The following is a 22,689-nucleotide window of genomic DNA, read 5'->3' on the forward strand; positions in this document are numbered from 1 at the left end:
AACTGAAACACAAGACTGCAGATAAGGCTCTCTACCTTGTCCCAAACAGAAGGAAGAAGACAGCAGAAAACCTGCAAAATCTGTAAATGGATGTGGGTTGATTTCCCGCACATTATCAGTAGCATGAACCTGACAGGATCGTCACGAGGAAGAAGAGAATGAAACATCCACTTTAATGCTGATATCTAGAGGGAAAGGGATAGGCTTACATGTGTCTCTATAGATATTCCAGAACATTAATCCCCAAACATTCTCTGACCAACAAATCTTGGCATAGAATATGTAAAGCGTTTTGAGAAGACATTTTAGAGAACTTGTCCTTGACTGATTCTTCCTGCACACATAGTGAATGAAACAAGAGACAAATCATAGGAAATTAAAATAACCTTAAAGACTTATAGTGCAAAAATATGCAGGAAAACTGTGAGAACTATCAATATGACTTAGAAACCTACACTACTTTTGAAAATTAAATTTAAATAATCTGAACGAGAGGTTTATTGAAGCAATTGGAATGCCAGTAAAACGAAGCTCAGTTAGAGAGCTTTTTGCTTTGAATGGGTTTGTACTTTTGCCTCAGAAGGTTTTGCAGGTTAAGAAATACCACATTCAAAGGACGAATAAGAAAGTTCACTGAATAACCTAGGTGAATAATTATCAGAAATACGTGATGAGACATGGAGAGACAGATCCAGAAAGACTTTCACACCAAAACCTAACCTTCTTATGGAATAGATTGATTCCTGCAATGAAGGGATGAACAAAACCAACACCAAACATCTAAATTTGTTACTTTTTGTGTGCTCTCCCAAAAGAGTGTCACATCCAAAAAGACAGACATGAATATCACCAAGAAAAAGAGACCAAGAAATACAAAAGCAAGAGCAAGTAAGAAATCTACGAACATAAACTAAACTCTTTGTGGAAAGAAGAGCTGCAAGTTCTTGCCTCTCAAACCTTGAGGGAAAGATACTACTGAAGTAGTACCTGCCAGCAGTAGTTGTCACTTATGCAAACCACGTTCTGTCTGCCTACAAAAATGACCTGTTAAGTAGCTTTGCTGAAAGCTAGCATTCATGTGCTCCCTCCTGCTGCAAACACGTGTTATTTCCTGTGTCATCCCCCCTGCCCCACTCCCTGATTACTAAAACAATTAAACTGGTCTGTGAGGAGAAACGTCACCATTAGAACAGAGTACAGTTTTGGAATGTTTGTATAATGTGAGAGACAGTCAAGTTCTATTTGGTAACTTGTTCACAGGGTTACTAAAGAAAACCCTGTCCCTTTCCCCAAAACACACAGTTTTGATTTTAAAAGTCCAGATCTTCACCAGACTATTGGTAACTTTAAAACTTCAAAACTACAGGAACTTTCTCTTACTTGCAAGATATTTTCACATTTTTTCTGTTACGAAGATAAGCTTCCTACCAGAAAAGGAGTTGTTTTTTTTTTTTTCCTGTTAAAGGACTCTGCCGAGTTTTAAAAGTCCTGTGAGATGGGCTTCTATCATCCTCCAAGTAGGGTGGTTCCACAGACATGTCTATCAGGAAGCTTTTGTTGCTATTATGTTCCACTCTTTTCCACTTACTTAAAGTTATTTTATTTCTTTATTATATAACACTCAAAATATAACACTACCCTATTTTATTGTATTTATCACTGTATTTCTACCATTAGGTTATTGTTCAGCTCGCAAACAGATCAGTTGCTCGGCTATTTAGTTTTGTTTGCCCCCCCTTTTTTTTTTTTACTGTCTTTTTATTTGATGAACTTGCAGCTGATTGGCTGGCTGGCAGTTATTTTTTGTCACTGGACTTTCACCAACTTTTCAGTGTTCTCCCTGATAACTCCCCAGTGAATGACCCTAACCCAGCTCTCTACCTGCCAGAAATACAGACTTTCACCAAATATTTCTGCTACCAAACCTTTCACAATCATGGTCTCATTCTGATCTGCCGCTGCATATGTGTGTGCACATACGTATGTAAATACACACGCACTCAGGTTTTGAAAGATAGTCCTTTCACGTGAGGATTCTTCTAACAACACAAGAATAACAATAGAAATCAGATCTGAAAAGTTAAGGTGATCTAAAATGAATTCATAGCAATTTTGCTAAATATAGGCTCAAAATAGGATAAGAAATTTATAAAATATACATTTGATTTTAGTTTTTCTGAAAACCTACATTACAAAGTGGTACTTTAAACAACCAGTATTAAAATGATTCTTATTTTTTTCCCTGAAATCTTTAGCTTGGTAGTAGAAAAGAACTTCTTAACCCTATAAAGCCCTTGAGCTTCCTAGAGAACACTTGTCCTAAAACGTTTTGTGTTATTAATGGTAGAATTTCATCTGCACATTAATACAGAATAACACCGGTAGCCTCAAGACAAAAATACCCGACTTGCCCATGAACTACCTTCATTACAATAATGAATGTATTGATAAGCTTTAAAAAGCCCAGCATATAAGCTTTTTAAAAACCTTCATAAGAAACTTACTATAGATGCAGGACCTTCACCACTGATCTAAATTGCGATGTCTGAGTTATGTCAGCTTTTCGAGGATCAGAGTACATGGCTATCTTGCAGTGTTTTACTGAATATTTTGCCTAGAAGGTTAATATCAGGATACTTCCTGAAGTACACAATACGTGTTTTAAATCCACCACCAAGTCGTTCCGAAAAGAAGTGATAAATTATGCAAAGCCACACCTAGTCTAATTAAGCAATGTTAAAAATGAGGAACCAATATTGAAAAGAGTAAGTTTGTTTTACAATAGCTTCTGGAAGTTATGCAAATGCAGTTTTGAAGCAAGATCGTTATGCGATTAATTTACCTTTGTATTTCCACTTTCTGGTTGCTTGAAAGTACTGCAGCATTACAATTTTCAGGAATGCTTGCTTGCTTTTCTTCATATTCTCTCAGTTTCTCTTTTAACATTAGGATCTAAAACAAAAAAGGTACCTTTTAGTTAGAATATAGGTTTGTGGGTTTTTTTTTTTCCAAACCTATCATTCTGTGCTTATGTCTTGAGAAGCTTTACAAATGGTAGCAGATGATACTCCTCTTAGAAGACAAAACATCGTTCTTACTTCAAAAGAGTATATGGGGTAATTAAGAGAGTATTGCCTTACAGGTTTAATCCCATAAATGTGGGTTTTTTTGTATTCAAAGTTAAAACAATTGATCTTTCAAACTTTTAACAATAGATTTTTTTACATACCTCTTTCTTTTGTTCATCGCAAATTTTAACATACTGGCTTATGTGACTGTCCAAACTAACAACATTGCTCTTCAACTGTTAGAGAAAAGAAACAAGTTAGGATTTAAGAAGGCGTTCTCATGTTTTCCCGTGTAATAAATACACTGTGTGTAAGTACTACATAATTACACTTGCACTATGTTATGAGGAAAGGGATGAATAAAATCCTGACTTGTGCAACAAAAATACGTAGTCGTCTGTTGCACACCCATAGCCATGTCATTTCCCCCATCAGAACCATAAAAAAAAAATTTGCATTTACATTGCAAGCACATTTTGCATTTATTCAGACTAGTTTTACTACTTAATGTGTATCTTGTGCATTTTATTAGAAAAGCTATCTTTAACTATGCAACAAAAGGAAACTAGTCCAGTCCATATTACATAAAAGAAATCAGGAGCTGCAATACAAAGTATTATGAACAAAAAAAGAGAGCAGAAGACAGGACACCCCAATAGCCAATTTATCAGTATAGTCTCATTGAGCTTCTTGGCTCCAGCTGAATTCTACCTGTAACAAACATGGACTGGATCTTGTACAACTGCTCAAACATTTCTTTGATACGCTTTTAGAATTTTCTGGGAAAGTAATAGTAAGGTACTGAAACTGGCTGTGAATTCTACAAGCTGGGGATTATTTCTAAATTTGATGCTCACAAACCAAACCCTTTCAAACTGGCAGCATAATCCCATTAATGCAGCTATGTTGCTTTTAGGACAGAACTAGTGTCTACTCTATCTACTACATATACCGATCAGTGATGAAGAGTTGACTGTAAGAAAGAACAGGTAAATGAATACAATTTTGAGCCAAAAATGAAAGAAGTTATAACCCTTAAAAGAAATAACTCTCCCTCTCTTAATACTATATTATTAGACTTTGACAAAAGATCAATAAATACCAACATACTCACAGAAGATTTGATATCCTTTGCTCGGTTTGCATACTTAAGAGTATTATATGTATCGTCATAGAACATAGAAGATGGACTAACAGCAGCTATCATTATTGTTCGGCAATTTCCTCCAAGAGAATCTTTCAATAAACGAGTCAGCTTGCTGTTTCGATAAGGAATGTGCTGTTTCTTGCTCTAGAGAAAGAGTTATATGCATTTTTATGGATTAGCCAATTTCACTTTAAATATTCACCTGCCTAAAAGTCCACTTAGAATTTGAACAATGCCTCAAAACACGACAAGCAGCCTTAGAGCTTTTCTTTGACATAAGAAATTTTCCTTAAAATTACATACACATCTCAAACAGTTTTATATCTCCTGGACTATTTAATACCTTTATAACACATGCATTAGCCAGATTACTTTCTGATGTCTGGATACATAACAACTATTTTTGTGACGTGCACAACTAACAGAAAAGGTAGACTACATTAAACTGCTTTCACTTCACAGAACAATCAAGGTTGGGAAGGACCTCTCAAAATCCAATTAGTCCAACTCCTCTGCTCAAAGCAGGGTCAGCCAGAGTAAGCTGCCAAGGACAATGCCCACCTGGGTTTTGAATATCTCTGAGGATGGAGATTCCACAACCTTTCCAGGCAGCCTAAAGTCTGCTTTGTTAAGCTTTTTTTTCAATCACATCTACAGAATCTTCATCTCACGGTACAAAGTTAGGTCACTAGGACCCCAATCCCACACCAAATAAATCAATGTGAAGAATCTTACTTATGTCCATAGTACAGATTTTAAATTCTGCCTCCCACTCCAACAAGATGGTGATGAGAATGTGCAGCACCAGGAAGGAAAATAAAAGCTCTGATGGTTTTCCCCTGACATATTTGAAGGGGGAAATTGCTATCTGACCAGAAGGACAAGAGGGCTGAAGTTGCAGGCAGTGGACTTTACTTTGGCCAAAGTTCAGAAGGTTTTTCATTCTCCCACACTACTGTCCCCATTCCTTCCCTTGAGCTGGTGAGCCAGGTCAGGAGACTAATTCACTACTGTGAGCAGGGTGTGGATGCACGTGAGAGCACAAAAGAACCACTTTGGATAGGTGTTATTTTCTCCTATAAAAGCCTCCCCCCCTAAGATCAAAGGGCATAAACCCCTGGAAAAATCTTTGTCCTTGTAAGGCTATTTATTTAATCGTTTACTCATGCAAGCTTCTCTACATATGGAACAGGCTGCCCAGGGAGGTTGTGGAGTCTCCTTCTCTGGAGACATTCAAAACCTGCCTGGACACGTTCCTGTGTGACCTGCTCTGGGTGGTCCTGCTCTGGCAGGGGGGTTGGACTAGATGATCTTTTGAGGTCCCTTCCAACCCCTAAACATTCTGTGATTTGCTTGATTTTGAAGAAGGTTTTGACACTACGCTTAGGTAGCTGCACACTGGTTTTGAGAACTCTTTTCCATTGGGACTCTTTCAGCTTTCACAAAGATTATATTGGAACCTGTAAGAAAACCTTAAAGGAAAACGATGATGTGAGAAGCGTCAACAATGTATTCCCCATTACTCAATGAGAGATTACCATTTTTAAAACAGTTTTCAGAACAGTAGGAGGTGAAGACTGCATGGGAAAGCAGCACATACCTTTGGATCTGCCAAGGCATTAATGACATTTCCAAGAGCTAGCAGGGAGCGGTTAATATTTGTTCCTTCTCTAAAACGAGCCCCCTTGGTTTTTGTCACGCTGGCACGTTCAGATCCTGCCAGGTCAACGAGAGACATTTTGGCGATGCGAACATTTTGATTAATACTTGCTGTTTTATCTTGCTGCCTTAGATATATCTACAACAAAAAAAAAGAAAATAATTAAAAAGTAACCACTAATCAGTTTCTTGTTACTCTAAGCAGCAAGTTAATTTTACAGTGTTGTTTTCAGAAATTCTTATGGGAATCCTTCTCGGAATCAAAGTTCAACCTTTCAGTACAGATCTAATACCAATGGGCAGTTCAGCCTAATGGAAAGCAGTGAATCCATTTCCAACACCTCAAACTCACCTGCTTCAGCTATTAGTAGGGAAAAAGAAGCAGAGTGTGGTTGCACTGGATTTGGCTGGGATGAGGTTAATTTTACACACAGCAGCCCATATGGAGCTTTCAGATTTGTGACCCACACCGTGCTGACAACACACCAGTGTTTAGCTTTTGCTGAACAGCAGCCGTACGGTGTCAAGGTGGTGGGCAAGAGCTTGCAAGGGGACAGCTGACCCCAACTGACTGCCAGTTTATCCAAAGCAGCTATTGCTTGAGGACTGGCTGGGCATCAGCCTGCCAGTGGCAAGTGATTGCTTCCCCTCAACCCCCTTCACTTCTGTTATGTGAGCCACAAGGTATTTCCCTCTCCCTCTTGCTTTTCCCTGTTTTGATTCTCTCCCCTAGGAGAGGAGCTGGGCTGGGGTTTACCACAGTGGCAAAGGTTCGTGGGCTTCAAATGAATTTCACAGCTACCATAGCTCTTGATTCTTCTGCACTCAAGGTGTATACCACACTATTGCACTTCAAACTGATAAAGGTGTTCATTTTTTTTTAAAAGCACCTTTAAGAGATATAGGGATAAACCAGGAAAAAGGCTGGACCTTCAGGGACTTAGACTTAACTGTAACTACCATTAATAGGGGAACAATACTCATTCACTGCTGTGAAAACACATGCTATTCCAGGGTCTTTTGGAAAGCTGTGGCCCCTGAGGCCACTTGTTTCCCCTCATCCCTTGTTTCCTGAAGATATGTAGGAGATATACAAGGAACTACACAGTTTTGCTTCTTCCTGCCAGTGAAGGTACTCTTTCCTCAGGTTTATGAGGAAGTAGACAGAGCATGATTATACAGTCAATAAGAAGAATTACAGTTGTCTTTAGATGGCTTTTACTTTTTCAGGTTTCTCTATAAATTTCCCCTGTTGCATTGAGTTGCCTTGCCATTTGTAAGGTTAATGGTTACGACACTTTCATGAATGCACTTTGACTTGGGAAAAGAGTTGCCATACGTATGAGCTGATTGACTAATAAAGACAGTATCTCGGCAGTTGTGCAGCTTTAAGCTTTGAGCATGACAAAGTCTTCACAGCAATTCGTAACAGAAAAAAATTTGACAAGTATTATGAGTGAATACAATTCTTATGACTTGCCACAAAAGGTATGTCCATACTAAATAGACATGCTTCTACATCAAAAAATACAATTAAGTTCTGTTGTACTATTTCTACCACAATATAAAAAAAAAACCCACGAAGAAAAAAGCCACTTCCCTGTACTTATCTTGGTAAAGTAGCTATCTCAGGCTGGTAGCACTCTACCAGAACCCAGGAACTAACATCAGCGAAGTAGGGAAAGGTGGAGTGACAGACAAACTGTGTTGTATGACTCAAGCTTTTATAAAAATTCAAAAGATACAGGAAATGCCCCAAAGCAGAATCTTTTCTATTTCTTTGTCAGTCAGCAGAACACTTTCAACAGAAGAGTGTGGCAATTGGGATTTCACTTTCAGATGCAGTAATTGCCTGACCTAGATAGAGATTTCAAACCCAAGACAGATGGTACAGCAAAGCAAAACTTGCATCTCTAAAATCAGCTCAATATCCTGGGCCAAGACTTTTACTACTTTCTGAGTCAGTTCCAGAAAACATCTTGCTCCAACAAAATTAGCAAAAACCAAAGCCAGCATAAAAAAATAACTGATCTCTACAAACGAAAGCAACACTTAAAATAACAGAAAGCTTAAAACCGAAGAGGAATCAAGACAGCAAATAGGGATTTCTCATCATTTATATCTGTGGAACCAAAGAGGCAAGAAAGGACAAGCAGGTAAGACATGTTTTGCAGAATGTCACAGATGTGTGTAAATAGACAAGAAACTGACACAAGCCATTACTTATAGTACTAATTGACTAGTTTGTAATTATTTCTTACAGATGCAAACATCTCTAATAAGTGCAGTGAGCAGAGTATCTAAGAATCCACTTTTTTAAAGTGTAGGGTTGTGATTTTTCTTAGCTTAAATCACTACACATTAATTAAAATCAAACTTCCAGTTGCATTCATTGGACCAATCTAGTTAGCAACAGCAATATTCCTTTCAAGTGCTACACACAGCAGCAGCATTTCTATTAAGCAGTTACTTACAGAAAAATTTTTGTAAATGACAATCCTCCCCTCCTCTCAAGCATTAAGTCACTTCTGTGAAAAAGGTTTAAAACCCATTTGCTCTTAAATGCGCCGTTACTCAAAGGCTGCGCTAGTTTATCTTTGAGAACACGCGATTTTAGTAGATATATTTGCGTAAAGTACACATTCAAGATACAATCGTCTAACAAAACAAGTCATGACTTTTACCAATAGTTTGTGCACTTAACAGAAATAATACTTAAGTGAAAACAATTAAATATCTTTATTGACAGCCAGACCATCTCAAAAGACAAACACAATAAACATTCAGGATTGTCTCATTGCAGTGTTCCTAATCCAATTAACTGTTGTAAAGAACGCCAGAGAAAGTTTTTGCTAATTGTAGTATCCTGGAACAGAATCAGTCTGGCAGTTTTTGTGAATGAACTGTGCACTGGGACTGAATGTTGAGTACATAGCAGAGCAGGCTTCGAACCATGACCTCGCAATGCCTAATTTCCGCATTGAGAGGTCTTTTCCTTCATGAAAGACACCCAGACATTTGTCCACAAATACCAAGTTCAATCAAGCACGCCACTTAGCTGACTGCAGCTGCATATGGAGACCAGCTAAGACACAGCCAGTGCATTTTATACAACCAGGGCTACTTCGCTGGCTACTACTGCTACAGGGACACAGGAAAACCAAGAAAGAACACAGCGATATTAGTGCAGAAGTGACTTGGTCAGTTATCTCAAACTCAAGGACAAAAACGTTCATACTAGTTTGCGCAGTCTTAAGAATTCTGTTATCAACAATAATGATCTCAGAAAAATCATTCAGGGCTTAACATAAATCAGCTGCAAAAGTATAAAGTTTTTGCTTTTTAAAGCCAGATGTTTACTGTAACAGTATTTGGTAAACATTCAAAGGACTGTTATTTGTACTGTCTCGCCAGTTTACAGCCTGTATACAATACTCATAGAAAAAGTGAAGCTTGTTCATCGGTCAAAACCATTTACAAAACCACTGAACATGACAGTTTTCATTCAATGTATTGCAAACATGCTGCATCCTAAATATATATATACACATCTCATATATACATGCACACACAGAAAAATATTGTGTATTTGCTGTTCCCACAACATTTAGATACAGGCGGATCTTTGTTTTTGTTATGTTTTTACTTATATCGTTGGAAAGTAAACAATCATCTCACCTGCAAGCATTCATAGTGGGTTCACTTTTGCTGTCTAAGCTGGAAATAGTTTGAAATGATGGATTTTAAAAAAGTGTAAATCTGATTAAGTATACCAATCCATTTTTTTGGTCATACATTCAAACAAAATTGTGGTAAGATACAGGTATGCTAATTTTGTCAGCAGAGTTTATTTGGCGAATATGCAACTGTTGCTAACAAGCAGATATATCTGCCATAAGATCAATTTGCCTGAGTAAATACAGAATGTAGGCTGGAGAAGACAAACTCTCCAGCACCCCTGTTCACAGAATTGTTTGTCCAGCAAGCAAAGAAACAGAAATCCACAGTTCGCGCTCTGATCTCAGTCTGTGGCACTGTACTTTGAGCCTTATTAAAGGCAGCACAACACATGACAACGCAACTCTCAGACTGAACAACTTCATAGGAAGTCTGTGCCTTAAATGTACCACCATGGGCAGGACCTCGGAGGAAATTAAAAACAGGAAGGGCAATTTCAAATAGAAGTCTAAGGTATACAAGAAAACATGGACGCTTTTAGAGTGGGAATTATTTTTGCTTCATTACATGTTTTAGAAGTATTTAACACATTTACAGTCTATTATTAACCTCTTTTCTCATTAGTATTGACAGCAGAGCTCTGGAGCATTGTGTTGCCATCTTCTATGTCAGAATACAAACTTTTGGTTAGTTATTAAGCATTGCCTAAGTCTGAAGACACAGTTAAGAACTGCCTAACAGTTAAACAGTTTAGCTGTAATGCAAGCACCAGAATCCAACTTGATTTTAATATTTTGCAACCGAGAATGGCAACATATAAATAATTCAAGATAATGTGCTTTGCTCTAGCAAACAGAAAAAAGAAGTCTTAGTTAACAAGACGAATCTTTAATAATATTTTTTAACAATATCACAGGTTGTATTTAAGGAGTCGGAAGGATAAGGTGGTACTTAGCAAACAGCAGTAAACTTTGGAGAAGTCAAGCTCTAGCAGATCTGTACAGCACATGCAAAGCTCTAATCTACGGAAACTTAAAATCAGCGTTTCATTTTGATGATGCAAGCATGTGCATGGAGATATTTTCAGAGACTACGTACTGCTTCAGTTGTTCTAAAACTTGGTATATAGCAAAATATTAAGTAATCACTTTATTGTAAAAATCAACCTTAACCAAAATAAGCAGGATGATAAAGTACTACCTGAGATTCTCAGTTTATAGTATGATGTATAATCGCATTCTGTAAAATATTTTTCCTACAAAAATCCTGAGCAACATAATGAAACCAGAAAGCATTAAACTCAGCAACTCTCAGTTGATAAGATTACAATATGGAAGTATATTCAGAGGTCAAAATTACAGTTTTACAGAAAAGATATTTTTTCTAAGGAATATTAGTTCATACTATTGGAACTAGAGGGCATAATTGAATTTGATTTGTCAAGTATAATCACTATGAAACTTTACATACTTACAAGTAGTGAGAAGTCAACAAGAGGAGTTAATTGGAAAACTTTAACCTCCTTTCACCCAAACTAAGGTTCAACACAGTTTAAAAAAAGTTTCTATTGTATTCATCTTTAAAAATAAACAAAAACTACAATTCACAGTAATGACCACTGTACATCTGCTATATCATCTTACCTGAAAGACAGCATGGGACCGTGACGAGGAGGCATTTACATCTGTGGGATGCTGTGTTCTATTTTTATTTCCATAATCCAACATTTGAAGGATTTCCTCTGCTGATTTAGGCTTAAGGGTAGAGCACAAGATAAGCGTAAAGATTTTTTCTTTTTCCTCAATTATAGGAGATTCTAAAATACATTAACATACACCTTCAAAAAAAATAAAGGAACTTCTAGTTAGCTAGAAGTAAGAGAAATTGCCTGTTTTGGAATTGAGGCACTTCAAACAAACATTCTCAGTTAAAAAGCAGTAAGGTATGAAAAGCAGGCATTTAACTGCAGAAATTTAAGTAAGGGAAATTTTTTAGTAAAGAATTTCAGCAAATCTACAAAGGCTCTCCATAGTTAGAAGAAGTCTTTTTTAACACTGATTGACTTAATTTTTATTGTTCTAATGCATTAAACAGCAACACTCCAATTTTTTTCCCCCACAAGACCCAAGCTTTGGGAAGGATGGTGTTCACCAAGTGAGCCAAACTAATACCACTGTTTCCTGTTGAATCACTATTCCACGTGCACAAAAGCTGGAAGCTACATAGCATGTAACATACGCTAAAAGGCTGCAAGAAAACAGGTCCACAAGAGCTGAATTTCAAATTGGAAAACTAAGTTCTGTCACGAACTTTGCCAAAGAATTGCTATGCTGGCCTGGAAAAGTAACAAAAGTGTAAACTTTCCAAATATTGCTATTTAAAACAAAACCAACCCCCAAACGTTGCAGAGGTGTAGAACGCTCCAAGACGGCACTGAAGGCAGTGAATTTCTTTAACAAATGCTAAGATGTCTTAGCCAAAACCCAAATCTTTGAAAGTCTGAAGATGAGCATCAAACCAATGGTCCCCTTTCAATAATATGGATTGAATTGTTTTTGAGCAACTAAGTAGGTTTGCAAGTTACTAAGGTGCTGGTCATTATGGCCAGAAAAAAAGCCCACCAGGAAATTACCCAGTGGCATACAACTGTCACCAACCAATGGGAACGTCACCATTTTCACAAACGTATTGTGAGGCTTCCTGAATTTCAGTATTTATTTACATACCTGATGTAACGTTAGCCCTTGAACTACCACCCCTTTCTGGGTATCTTCACGAACAGCTAGAGGTCCTGAGCTCACCAGCAGATCACGGATCTGTTCGTTGTAGACCTTTGAAAGGGAATTGAAATTTTTTTGATAAAAACTACCCTACCTAACAGGATTAAACTTCGCTAACCAGAAATCATATCAATCTTTTTTAATACTTCTTTAAGACAAAGTAACAGATTTATTCTGTAGAATTTTTACCAAATAGCTTCCCCATACTGAGCTTGAAACATTCAATCAGTGCAACCTGCATGAATTTTTTTAGCCATTGATGTGGGAGTCACTCTTCCCTAGTAAATAATCTTTATTATTTATGAAAAAAAAGTTTACTTTTTTTTTGCAAAAAAAACTTTTGCAGTAAGCATGAATCCAAACCATTTATTGTCCTCTATTACACTTCCTAATGCATACTTCGATGAGATTTCTTAATCCAAACATACTTTTAAAATTCTTAAATACCTTATTTCTCAGTTTGTGGAAGCACTTGAAATAGCACATAGTAAAGCAAATTTTTCCCTCCTTCTGCCCCCCAAATACTAACTGTTCTTCCATTAAGACTTTGAGGGGGCTAGAAGATAACAATTTTACTACCACTGCTTGACAGCAGTGCCAAGACAGCTACTTGTAAAAACAGAACTGTGATGCAAAAACATTGAAGAGAGGAGAGAAGAGAAGGTGACAAAGAACAAAACAAATACTTGTAAAGAGCTAACCATTGGCATAGCAGCTCTAATTCAAGTAGTTGTACTATATCTCAGATGAAAAAAATAAACTGAAAACTTTACAAGACATCATTGAAAAGGTATTAGATATAATGTTGTGTGAGTTCGCAGTGCTTATATATATTGTGAAGTTCTGAAATACAATCCTGAAAAGATATTTTCACACACACATCAACAGATCTTGAGGGATGCAGCTGATCAGCAAGACAGAAATCATTAGAATGTTTAGTGAATGTATTAGAAGAGGTTGTCCTTTTTGGGCAGCCTTCTATGAAAGACTAACAGGTGCCTATGAATAACACCAAACTTATGAAGCACAATTCAGTTCCATTCCTACTAGGGACACATTTTGCAAAGGCCCAGAAAGGACTGGTGGAAGGCAAAACCAGCTTGTCTTCATTTATCAGAATACGCCTTATTAAAATGCAGGAATTAGCTTACCTCCAAATAAGAAACAGCAACATTGCATATTTTATCTTCTTTTATTTGATCCATGCAATTATAAAGTGCCATCATAGTTAAATACATCACTCCAGGATCTTCAGGGGAACCTAACATTGTATGAGTCTTTCCAGCTCCCGTTGCACCATATGCAAGCACTGAATTTTGATTAAAAAAAAAACAACAAAGTAAAAAGACCTGCTTTATATCAGTCATGCAAAACTCAAATGGACAGTCACACACCTCTCTCATTCTGCACAGCTGTTTTCATAAACTGCTCATGTTTCTTACCTAGGCTTTACCTTTAACAGCTATAATCAGAAAGTTATTTCAAAATCACATTTATTTTTTAAGTTCAAGATTCATTCACTGGCAACTTCCATGAAAATATTTGCTTACTTTCATAACCTTAAGCCATCAACTTATTGCAGGCAGGTATTTAATTCCCTCACTACATTTCATTTGCCAATTAAAAACCCAAGCTTTTAAAGAGCGCTCATAAAGCACGCTACCACACGCTCAGTGACACAACTGCTTCTGGTGGAATAACTCTTTCCAGAGGAGCCCCCTCATAAGCGTGCATATTTCAGACAAAATTCTTAAGTCTACTATAACCCTAACATGAACCCATTTTCAAAATAGCGTAGATCTGTCCTAACCTCCATAAGCTAAAAAGTCAGCCTCTTATATCTATACATAAAAACAAAATGCTTTGTTTATATCTCAGCCTTTTTTAAGGCCTCTGAAGCAATCAGATACAACGGTAGAAACTTCGAGGAATTTAGTGAAGTTTTTGAATTGAAGAAGATAAATAGCAAACTTACCTGTGCAGTTATATCCATTTAAGAAGCCATCGATCACACTTCTCGTAGTATGCTCAAAAACTTCCAACTGAGATGAACTTTCAGCAAAGACAGCATCAAACACAAATTTAAGGTCTTTCTTTTCTTTTTTACTAATATCCCTATTAATCAGTTTCTTCCCGTGAAAGAAGCTAACTTCTTCCTCCTTTGGATCGAAGACCAACATATGCTGGTCAACAACATGAACAACCTTGTTAAAGTTGCCATCTTTTTCCTTTTGAGACTCTGGACGGACACGGACCACCACTTTCACGTGACTACAGACATCCTCTTCCTTTGCAGCAGACATAACAATGTCCCTTATGTCCCCCTTCTTCACTTCCAAGACTTTCAGATCAAGCAGCCAAATATGTTCTGCAACTGATAAAAAAAAAAAAAAAAAGAGTGAAAGACCTTTTATTTCTAATATAACCTTTCAAATAGCGCGCACCTTTAATCGGGGCCAACACCTTGCACCTGTGCCGGACCTGCCCATCCCTTGTCAGTCCGTCCTCTGGACTGCCACAGCAACAGCACAACTTTGGAAAGCACAGTAACTGGCCCCAAAAGGTGACTTAACTCAGCACAGTTTTAGAGAAAACTAAGTAGCATTTCCCTAAGAAATTCATAAGCCAATTTCAACAATTTCAACTATTAATTCATCTACCGGCTTTCCTCTATTTCAGAGCAAGCTTGCAGATGAGCTACCAGGTTTCCACAGACCAAAGCGAGTGGTTTTCTTGTCCTTCAGCAAAACACAGAGTAGCCGCCTATCCCTTTCTCTGGGTTTTGCTTTAGTCACGTTGCAGGTCGGTTTAAAGAGACGGTTAAAGCGGTGCCGCCGTTAACGTAACTTGCACGGGACACGTAAACACGTTCCACGGATATCAAACCGGAGAGTGCTTTTAACGGGTCACCCTCACCGGTAACCGAGGGTCGTTCGGTCCCCACAGCGGACAGCGACCTTCGCGGTAAAGACTCTCGGTGACAACTTTTCAAGCTTCGGGGCAAGCTTGCCCTCGCTCAGCCGAGCCGTCCCACAGCCGCTGGCACGGCCGGGACACAGCCAGGGAGCAAGGCCGTTACGCAGAGGGAACGCCCAGAGGCAGGCGGGTGGGGGGCCGCGGCCCAGCCCCAACCCCACCCGGCTCCTCACCCCTCACCTAGCCTCTCGCTCCTCGCCCCACCGCAGACAGCCCTTCCCCCAGGGACAGGCTCAGCCCCCCGGCACAGCCGAGGCTACAGCGAAGGGCCCGACCCCCGCCCCGACCCCCGCCCCGGCCACCGCTGACCTCCGCTCCGCGGCCGAGTGAATCGCCGTTAGCCCCGGCCGCCGAATTCAAACACAAGCGGCCCGCCCTCCCCGCCTCCTCATTGGCTGCCGCCCCCGTGACGCCAGCGGCGCGACGGCGTCGACAGTAAGCGCGTGGGGACGAGAGGGCGCCCGGTTCGGCCTCTGCTTGTGCCCCGTCCGACTCCGTAGGTGCCCAGCGGCTGGGGTGGTCCCTGTGGCTCAGCTCCGCTCCGCCTTACGGAGGCTGCCGGTGCCTGCTGCTGGGGGTGAGGGGAGCCCCGGGGCGGCGGTGGTGGCGGTGGCGGCCCGGCCGGTGTGAAGCCGAGGTGGAGGCTTCCCCACAGCCGCGCCGCGGGCGCGGCGCTTCCCGCCTTTCTGAGCCTCTCGTGGGGAGAACGGGAGGCCTGGGTGGAGGGCGGGCGCGGCGAGGCGAGATGTGTGTCCGCAGGGAGCGGCCCTGTCGTGAGCGGAGACAGAGGCAGAGCCCGCGGTGAGGAGGTTTTCTCCCGGGCCTGGCGCGGGCGGGCGGGCGGGCAGGTAGGCGGCCTCCGGCACCCAGCCTGGCCTAGGCAGGCCGCGGGGAACAGCCACCAGGCTCCTGCGCCCCCCCTTTGGGGCCTGGCTGGGGCTGGGGTGCGGGTTGAGTGCCGCTTCTCCGGTCGCCTTTGGGAAAAAGCGTTATGGGGTCGAATTTCTGTTCCTTAGCTGCCTTTGTCGTCTGTTTCAGTCCAAGTCCTGCTTTGCAGGCGGCTGCCTCAATTTGTGCCTGAATGCCACCTCAGATGCAGGCATTCTGTTTTCTGCTCACTGCTATGGAAAGGTATCTCCAATTGTGTAGAGTGAGGTTGGTGGTAAGCCAAGCACGTCCTTGGTGTTAACACCTCCTGGGCTTGTACTGATGTTGGGCAGCCTGAGTTGGGTGATGGTTGTTGGTCTTCACCCTGTTCATACATTGTTTTCTGTAGAAGCATTGTGGTTTGTTGCAAAACCTCAGAGCTGTGGTATGTTTGTGCAAGGTTAGAGTGACACACGCTTTCGTATTTCAGGTAAGGGGAAATATTGCCCAGGTGAGGCTTAAATTATCGTGAGACTAACTTTGTAGAGGTGATGACTCTGCATGTTCTTATCCATGCAGACAAAATATGTGAAGCCTCTGGCTAGGTAAGTGCAAGCAAAACATGTAATAAAAATCTGATGGTTAAAATAAAGTTGCTCTTCTGTTAATAGTGTCAGTGTAGGATGGCACTTTTTCAAAAGCTTTTAAGTCAAAGTTCCCAACTTTCCTACCCGGCAGGAGAGAGTAGGCAATACAGTATTACTGAAGGTCTCTGCTCTCTAATGAAACACGGCTATCTTATAAATAAAGCCTTATTATCAGTTATTTTGATTTTTTTTTTTTTTTTTAATGGAAGGTGAAAGATTGCTTAAGTTATGTGGCCTGCTGTTAGTTACTGACTTGGTTCTGGAGTGTTTTGGACAGGGGCGGGGGGAAAACCATTAGTTCTCCATGTAGTTAAACTGTGTAGCTAACCACTGCAATGTTTCCACTGTTTTGAGTATTATTTCAGTTAGTTATACTCTGGAAAATTCTTACCTCTGGCTGTACTCGAAATACTCGGTATTACAAGATATAACGCGTGATGAAAACCGTATATTTGCTACGTGTAACACTAAATTATCGCATTGTTTAAATACAGTTGCAGCATTTGATTTGTCCAATCACGTTTTAACTAGATATATAGGAAACCTGGCAACCAGAGCGCTACTATTCAGAGCAATTGTCTCATTATGTTTGGCAAATACAGGGGAACAATTTGAATGTGAAGTCACTGTTCTGGTTGTGCTCAGGTTTGTTAGTCATTTAGTGTTAGCATCTGTGGGACACTCTAACACTGTTAGAGTCCTGGCAATGAAAAGATCTTCTTTATGAAAACAAAACCTGTGTTGCTTGAATATAGTCGATTGGTAGGTAACATTGAAAATTCTGAAACAAGTTAAAAGAAAAGAGATTCTCACTTTTCTATAAAACTTCCCATCTTGGACTGTAATGCTTTATGTATAGCACTTCCACTTCTTTTTTTAAATAAACCTACTGATTTAAATATTTGTTTTGAAGTAATTCCCAACATCTACTGTTTTTCTAGGTTGATGAACTCCAAAATGTTACCTCAGTGTCTGTGTCAAGTTTACAAATGTTTGTTTCTGCGCAACTTAAAACTGAATTCAGTAAATGTGCCTACTTCGGCTAGAGGGATCCATTCTTCAGCAAAAAAGCTTTCTGACTGTGAGTTAAAGGAACAAACTGTCCCGAAATATGAAACTGAAGAGTCTCCTCAAAGTACAGGAAACAACAGTTTTGGAAGATTGCATGTACCAGTGATGCTGGAGGAGGTTGTTAATTGTTTATCCCCCCAGCCAGGCCAGGTGAGTGAAATGATTAATTAACATTTGTGATTCAATAGCAGAAAAATTTGTGCTGTGTAGGGATCACTTCTGTTTAGAGAAATAAAGGGATGGTCTTTAAGTTTCACGTTTTAAAGGTTCTAAATTGTTTTGCAATTCATATTAAGGCTCTGTATTCAGAATAATAAAAAATCTGCTCTCTGTGTGCCTGGAGCCCCCAAAAAGCGGTATTTGAATTTGCGTTTGTGCTTGTCTTTCTGGATTGCTCCTGTGTTTGTGTGTTTCTGGGGTTGTGTTAATTAGTAATGGTAGCAGGGAGTTCTCCTGTATGGTCATGTCCTTTTGTAGAAGAGGTAGTAAGTATGAAGTTTGTGTGTTCTGAGATAGTTATTTCCATGGTTTCAGTTGGTTTGGTGCACTGTATTTCCTTAGGATACACTTACGCTGCATCATGTGGTGCCCTGTAGAGGTACTGCCGTTAAACAAAGGCTGTGTATGGTACCAGAAATGCTTTGGCATCAATAACGTGGAAGTGTTACAAGTACTACGGTACTGTGAGTAGATTTCTTTTGGTATCTGGGTTAGCTCCGGTCTCTCTCACTGCAGTGTTGGTGTATGTACACTGTGCTGGTGTATGCAGTGTAAGTATGCTGTTACACACTCCCTTTACAAAAATGACACGGTGAAATAGTTTTTGCCTGAGGGATCTTAACTTTTGAGGTCCCTTCCAACCCCTGACATTCTGTGATTCTGTGAATAGTACATCAGAAGGATTTCTTATACAACTTAAATGCTTAAATTTTCCTATTTATGAGGCTTTCATCTGTGATTTTAATGTTTTTATGTTAGCTTTATATAATCTTATTAATTTAGGCTTATCGATCTGCAGGTTTACTACAAAGACTGAAGTGATACATACAGAAGTAGAAAGTTCAAGGTGTGCATATGCTTACTTTTACTCGAAAACAGCATCGTCCAGCAGTGGCTAAGGGACATAGCAAGTCTGAGGTGGCTTCAGGGATCGAAAAAATTGTGGTCACATCTTGTTGCGTTGCCTTATGAGAACTTCTTTAATTTGGAAGATAACGTATCACTTGAAGTGTTTTGAAAATCAGGGAGAATCTGAATAGTGTAAATATTTTGACGTACGCATTGCTGTTGCATTTGTTCTACTGTTGAAGATATTTAAACTAGTGAAATACGTAAGGAACTTTGAGTTCAGGTTTCATTCAGATGCCAGAACCATGATGAAACTTCCGCACATTAAATGAACGTATAAAGTGTGACACAGTATGTACAGTATTTTTTCCGGTTGTGTAAGTTTCTACGTAAATAAGAATTAAGAGGCTGATGAAGTGACTATTTATTAAACCATATTTGTTGATATAAAAAAACTTAATTGGCAACAGAACTTGCAAAAGAAACTATTTGTGGTTGTAAACTGCGGAGAGTAGCTATTTTTGTCCCTGAAGGCTTTTTGATGATTTAAATACTTATGAATGTAAAATAGCTTGTTATTGGGGTGGGATTTTTCAGATCTGTGTTTATGTGGTTTTGCAGATTCCTAAGCTCATGGTGAACCACTAATGACTGATGTAAGAGAGCACAGGTGTGTTACCTTGAACAGAAGCATTTATAGCATGGCTAACCTGTTGAGCGTAACTGAAAGTGAAAACAGCACTTCGAGTGGTGGTTTGGTTTTTTTTTCAAACGCAGAGTAAATCATATATTTGCAGTACTTTCTGAAGCCAAGGCTTGAAAATAAGTAGGGTGCAAAAGGATGAAATGTGTGAACTGAGTTTTGCTAGAGTAAGCATTAGTGAAATTTTGGAACAAGGACTGAGGCGGTTTCTCACTGACATGAATGGCTCTACAGTTTCTGTTAACATGGATATATAGAACTGGGACTGTCACATCAATTTCCCCTTTTGAGGGTGGTCATGACTAGGATGTCCATGAACACTTTCTTTGTTTTGTGGGCAGGGACGGCAAGGTTCTGATCCTTGATTTTGTTTTTTTGCTTCCTTATCTCCATAACCCGTGGGATACGCCTACGAAGATTTCCTTTACTCGGCTTTAATACAGTTATATTCTTTGTTATAAAAAAGCTGATTTTGGCTTTTCTTTTTTTATGTCCCTGGGACAAGTTGCCAATATAAAGAAAATCCAATGAGGACAACATTCTCCCTATGGCTTTCATCAGTGAATGGGGTTTTCATTTTACTTATAGGGGTTCCTAAGAAAATAAATGTTGCTTAAGAATGAATCACAGCTGAGATAAAGATGTTAGTACCCTCCTACTGAATATTCTTTTTGACTGTCTCCTTTGTGGAATCTGTTTGTCAAGGATTTAAGCAATAATATTTCTACTTGCCTTTGAGTCTTCTCTTATTGCCTTACAACTTGTTTCCACAAAGTCCCTGTAGTAGTCCTGTCTTTGAAGCACATTGTACAAATTAGTTTTTACTAATCTGCCTCGCTTCTCCTCAATGGAAAGTGTGCTGTAGTAAATCCACACAAAAGTAATTTCCTCTTCAAGTTTGCTGTATTGACCGAGCTACATCTTAGTCTTTTCAGTCCACTAGTGTTCTTTACATATACTTGACCAGTGTTTCTGCAATTGTCTGGGTAGCTTGAGTTTTCTCTGTTCTTTTAAACTTTAAAGGTAGTAGAAGAACCCAGCATATTTTCAGAAGTAATGTCTCTGGACATCCAGAAGCATGTTTACATAATTTTCACCTTTTTCCTATTTTTTTCCTTTGCAATAGTCACTTGCCTTTTAATGAGAGATGTAGATCTCTTCCACATCATACAGATATAGTCATATGGGAAAGACTTCTATTAGCAGTGAGTTCTAGTATGAATGCTAGAGGATGAAACCTTGACATTTTAATTAATCTTATGAGGGTCTTGTAACAAAGGTTCTTACAGGTTGCAGAGCTCTAGCTCCAATAGACACTTCTATGTATAATATTTAAACTCCAACTAAAACAAAAAGAAAAACTATAGCCTATTCAGATTTTTATGGGAAAGCCTATAATCTTATGACATCTGTGGTTTTGCGTTAAATATCATCTAAAATAGACTAAAATGGAGATGAGGTAAGCTCTAGGAGTATTATTTTGTTTATGGTAGTACCCGAAGCTTTTTTTTTAATATCTAAATTAAATGGTAGGTGGTCAAACTGAGGTAAGAAAGAATGAATGAGACCGTTCCCTTTTCTCTGGTGTTGAAGTGATTAATCAGAAGCAATATCAGATGATCTTTTTATCTCATTGTGTTACTTTGTGTCTAAAAAAATCAGGCAGTTAATTTTCCCCAAACGGTTCTTGTCTGACATCTTCTTGAGTTAAATGGGACTTCTTGTGGAGGTATCCTCTTTGTCTCTGAATAGAATTATTCACATTATTTTTACTGTCCAGCTTTCACTGAAGGGGTGTTCTCTTTGTCTCAGAAATAATATGTGCTATCTAGCTTCTAGAAGGAGAGGTGTTTCTTAAAAACATCCAGATTTGCCATGAGCTTTCCTTTCAGTCTTTAATGGATGTATAGCGTTGTTCGCAGGATAGCTACTATTTTCACGTACCCAAATGTCAAATGATCCTTTTTCAGATGAGTGAGAGTATGAGCATGGCCTTCCAAAATAAGAAGAGGAAGCACAAGACGTTGCTGACAGTCAAACATTAATCTTTTGTCACTGAAGTGCTGCTTGAGCTCTGCAATTAGTTTGAAGACAGTAGTCCCTCCTGAAGTTCTGTTGCCGATGTAGTTCATGTGGAGCGCAGTTATTTCCTTCCTGTTCTGCAGAGCTAGTTAGGCAAGTAATAGATGACGCTTGAAGGAAGCTGAGGTAGGCTGCTGGTGTGCAAAAGCAGAGTCTATTGTTCTGAAATAGTTGTCTTAGTTTCTTTATATCCCTGTCCATATGTCAGTATTCCTTTTCTTTTTCTGCCTTATACTGAGTAAGCTCCTAAGGACAAAAATAACCTTTCTCTGTACAGCCACCTGCAGAGTGGACTTCTGTTTTGTGAGAAGGGTTTCCAAGTATCATGGTGTATAAATAGTTTTGTGGCTGCTCGTGACCAGTGTACTTACTGTAGTAGTTCCAAAGCCATCTGCAATTAATTTGTGACTGGAACAACCCATTTGCACTGAAGCCTCTCAAGACTGAAGTTTTCCACAGGGTGTCCAGGATAAACAGGAATTAAAAAGGGACCTGGAAAATTGAATTCTGAGTTCTCAAGTTGTATGAGGTGTTTTGTAGGATGCAACCAAAATACCAAGTTTGGCACAGTATTAATTACATAATGCGATAAATGCTGGAATACTTGTTTTGGAAAAGCACAACACTCCATGGGTGTGGTAACTTTTTATCATTTTAGCCTATTTTTCACTGGACTTATAAAATGGAAGTAGATGACATAAAGCAAATGATTTATATAATGTTCTTTATTGTAGAAATATCTATTTGTTGTTTCTTTGTGGGAAGCATGCCGAAAATATCTTTCCATATGCAAATACTATGGGTAACTTTTCTGTGGCAGCAGCACAGAAAAAATACATGGTTTATGTATGGTGATTGATAAAGGTAAGCTGTTGTAAAATAGGAAGAAAGATACTGGAACTTGCAAGAGGCAATAAATTGCTGTAAAGAAGTTCTGAAAATA

General features: G+C 39.2%; 2 protein-coding genes across 2 annotated transcripts in view; one reads left to right on the forward strand and one right to left on the reverse strand.

Moving 5' to 3' along the window:
- The window catches only part of KIF18A (kinesin family member 18A), a 41,939-nt gene extending 27,304 nt beyond the window's left edge, over window positions 1-14,635 (reverse strand). The window contains exons 1-8 of the mRNA XM_086472271.1: window positions 14,308-14,635; window positions 13,484-13,641; window positions 12,279-12,383; window positions 11,196-11,306; window positions 5,816-6,013; window positions 4,183-4,359; window positions 3,230-3,304; window positions 2,843-2,952 (exon numbers count right to left, since the gene is read on the reverse strand). Coding sequence (XP_086328397.1) covers window positions 2,843-2,952; window positions 3,230-3,304; window positions 4,183-4,359; window positions 5,816-6,013; window positions 11,196-11,306; window positions 12,279-12,383; window positions 13,484-13,641; window positions 14,308-14,635 — 1,262 coding nt within the window. The remainder of the gene's footprint in view (window positions 1-2,842; window positions 2,953-3,229; window positions 3,305-4,182; window positions 4,360-5,815; window positions 6,014-11,195; window positions 11,307-12,278; window positions 12,384-13,483; window positions 13,642-14,307) is intronic.
- A 3,144-nt stretch (window positions 14,636-17,779) lies between these two features.
- The window catches only part of METTL15 (methyltransferase 15, mitochondrial 12S rRNA N4-cytidine), an 89,466-nt gene continuing 84,556 nt past the window's right edge, over window positions 17,780-22,689 (forward strand). Inside the window, exon 1 of the mRNA XM_009960494.2 lies at window positions 17,780-18,043. Coding sequence (XP_009958796.2) covers window positions 17,780-18,043 — 264 coding nt within the window. The remainder of the gene's footprint in view (window positions 18,044-22,689) is intronic.

This window comes from Leptosomus discolor, chromosome 12, assembly GCF_034619465.1.
Source record: "Leptosomus discolor isolate bLepDis1 chromosome 12, bLepDis1.hap2, whole genome shotgun sequence".
In the NCBI taxonomy this organism is placed as follows: Eukaryota; Metazoa; Chordata; class Aves; order Leptosomiformes; family Leptosomidae; genus Leptosomus; species Leptosomus discolor.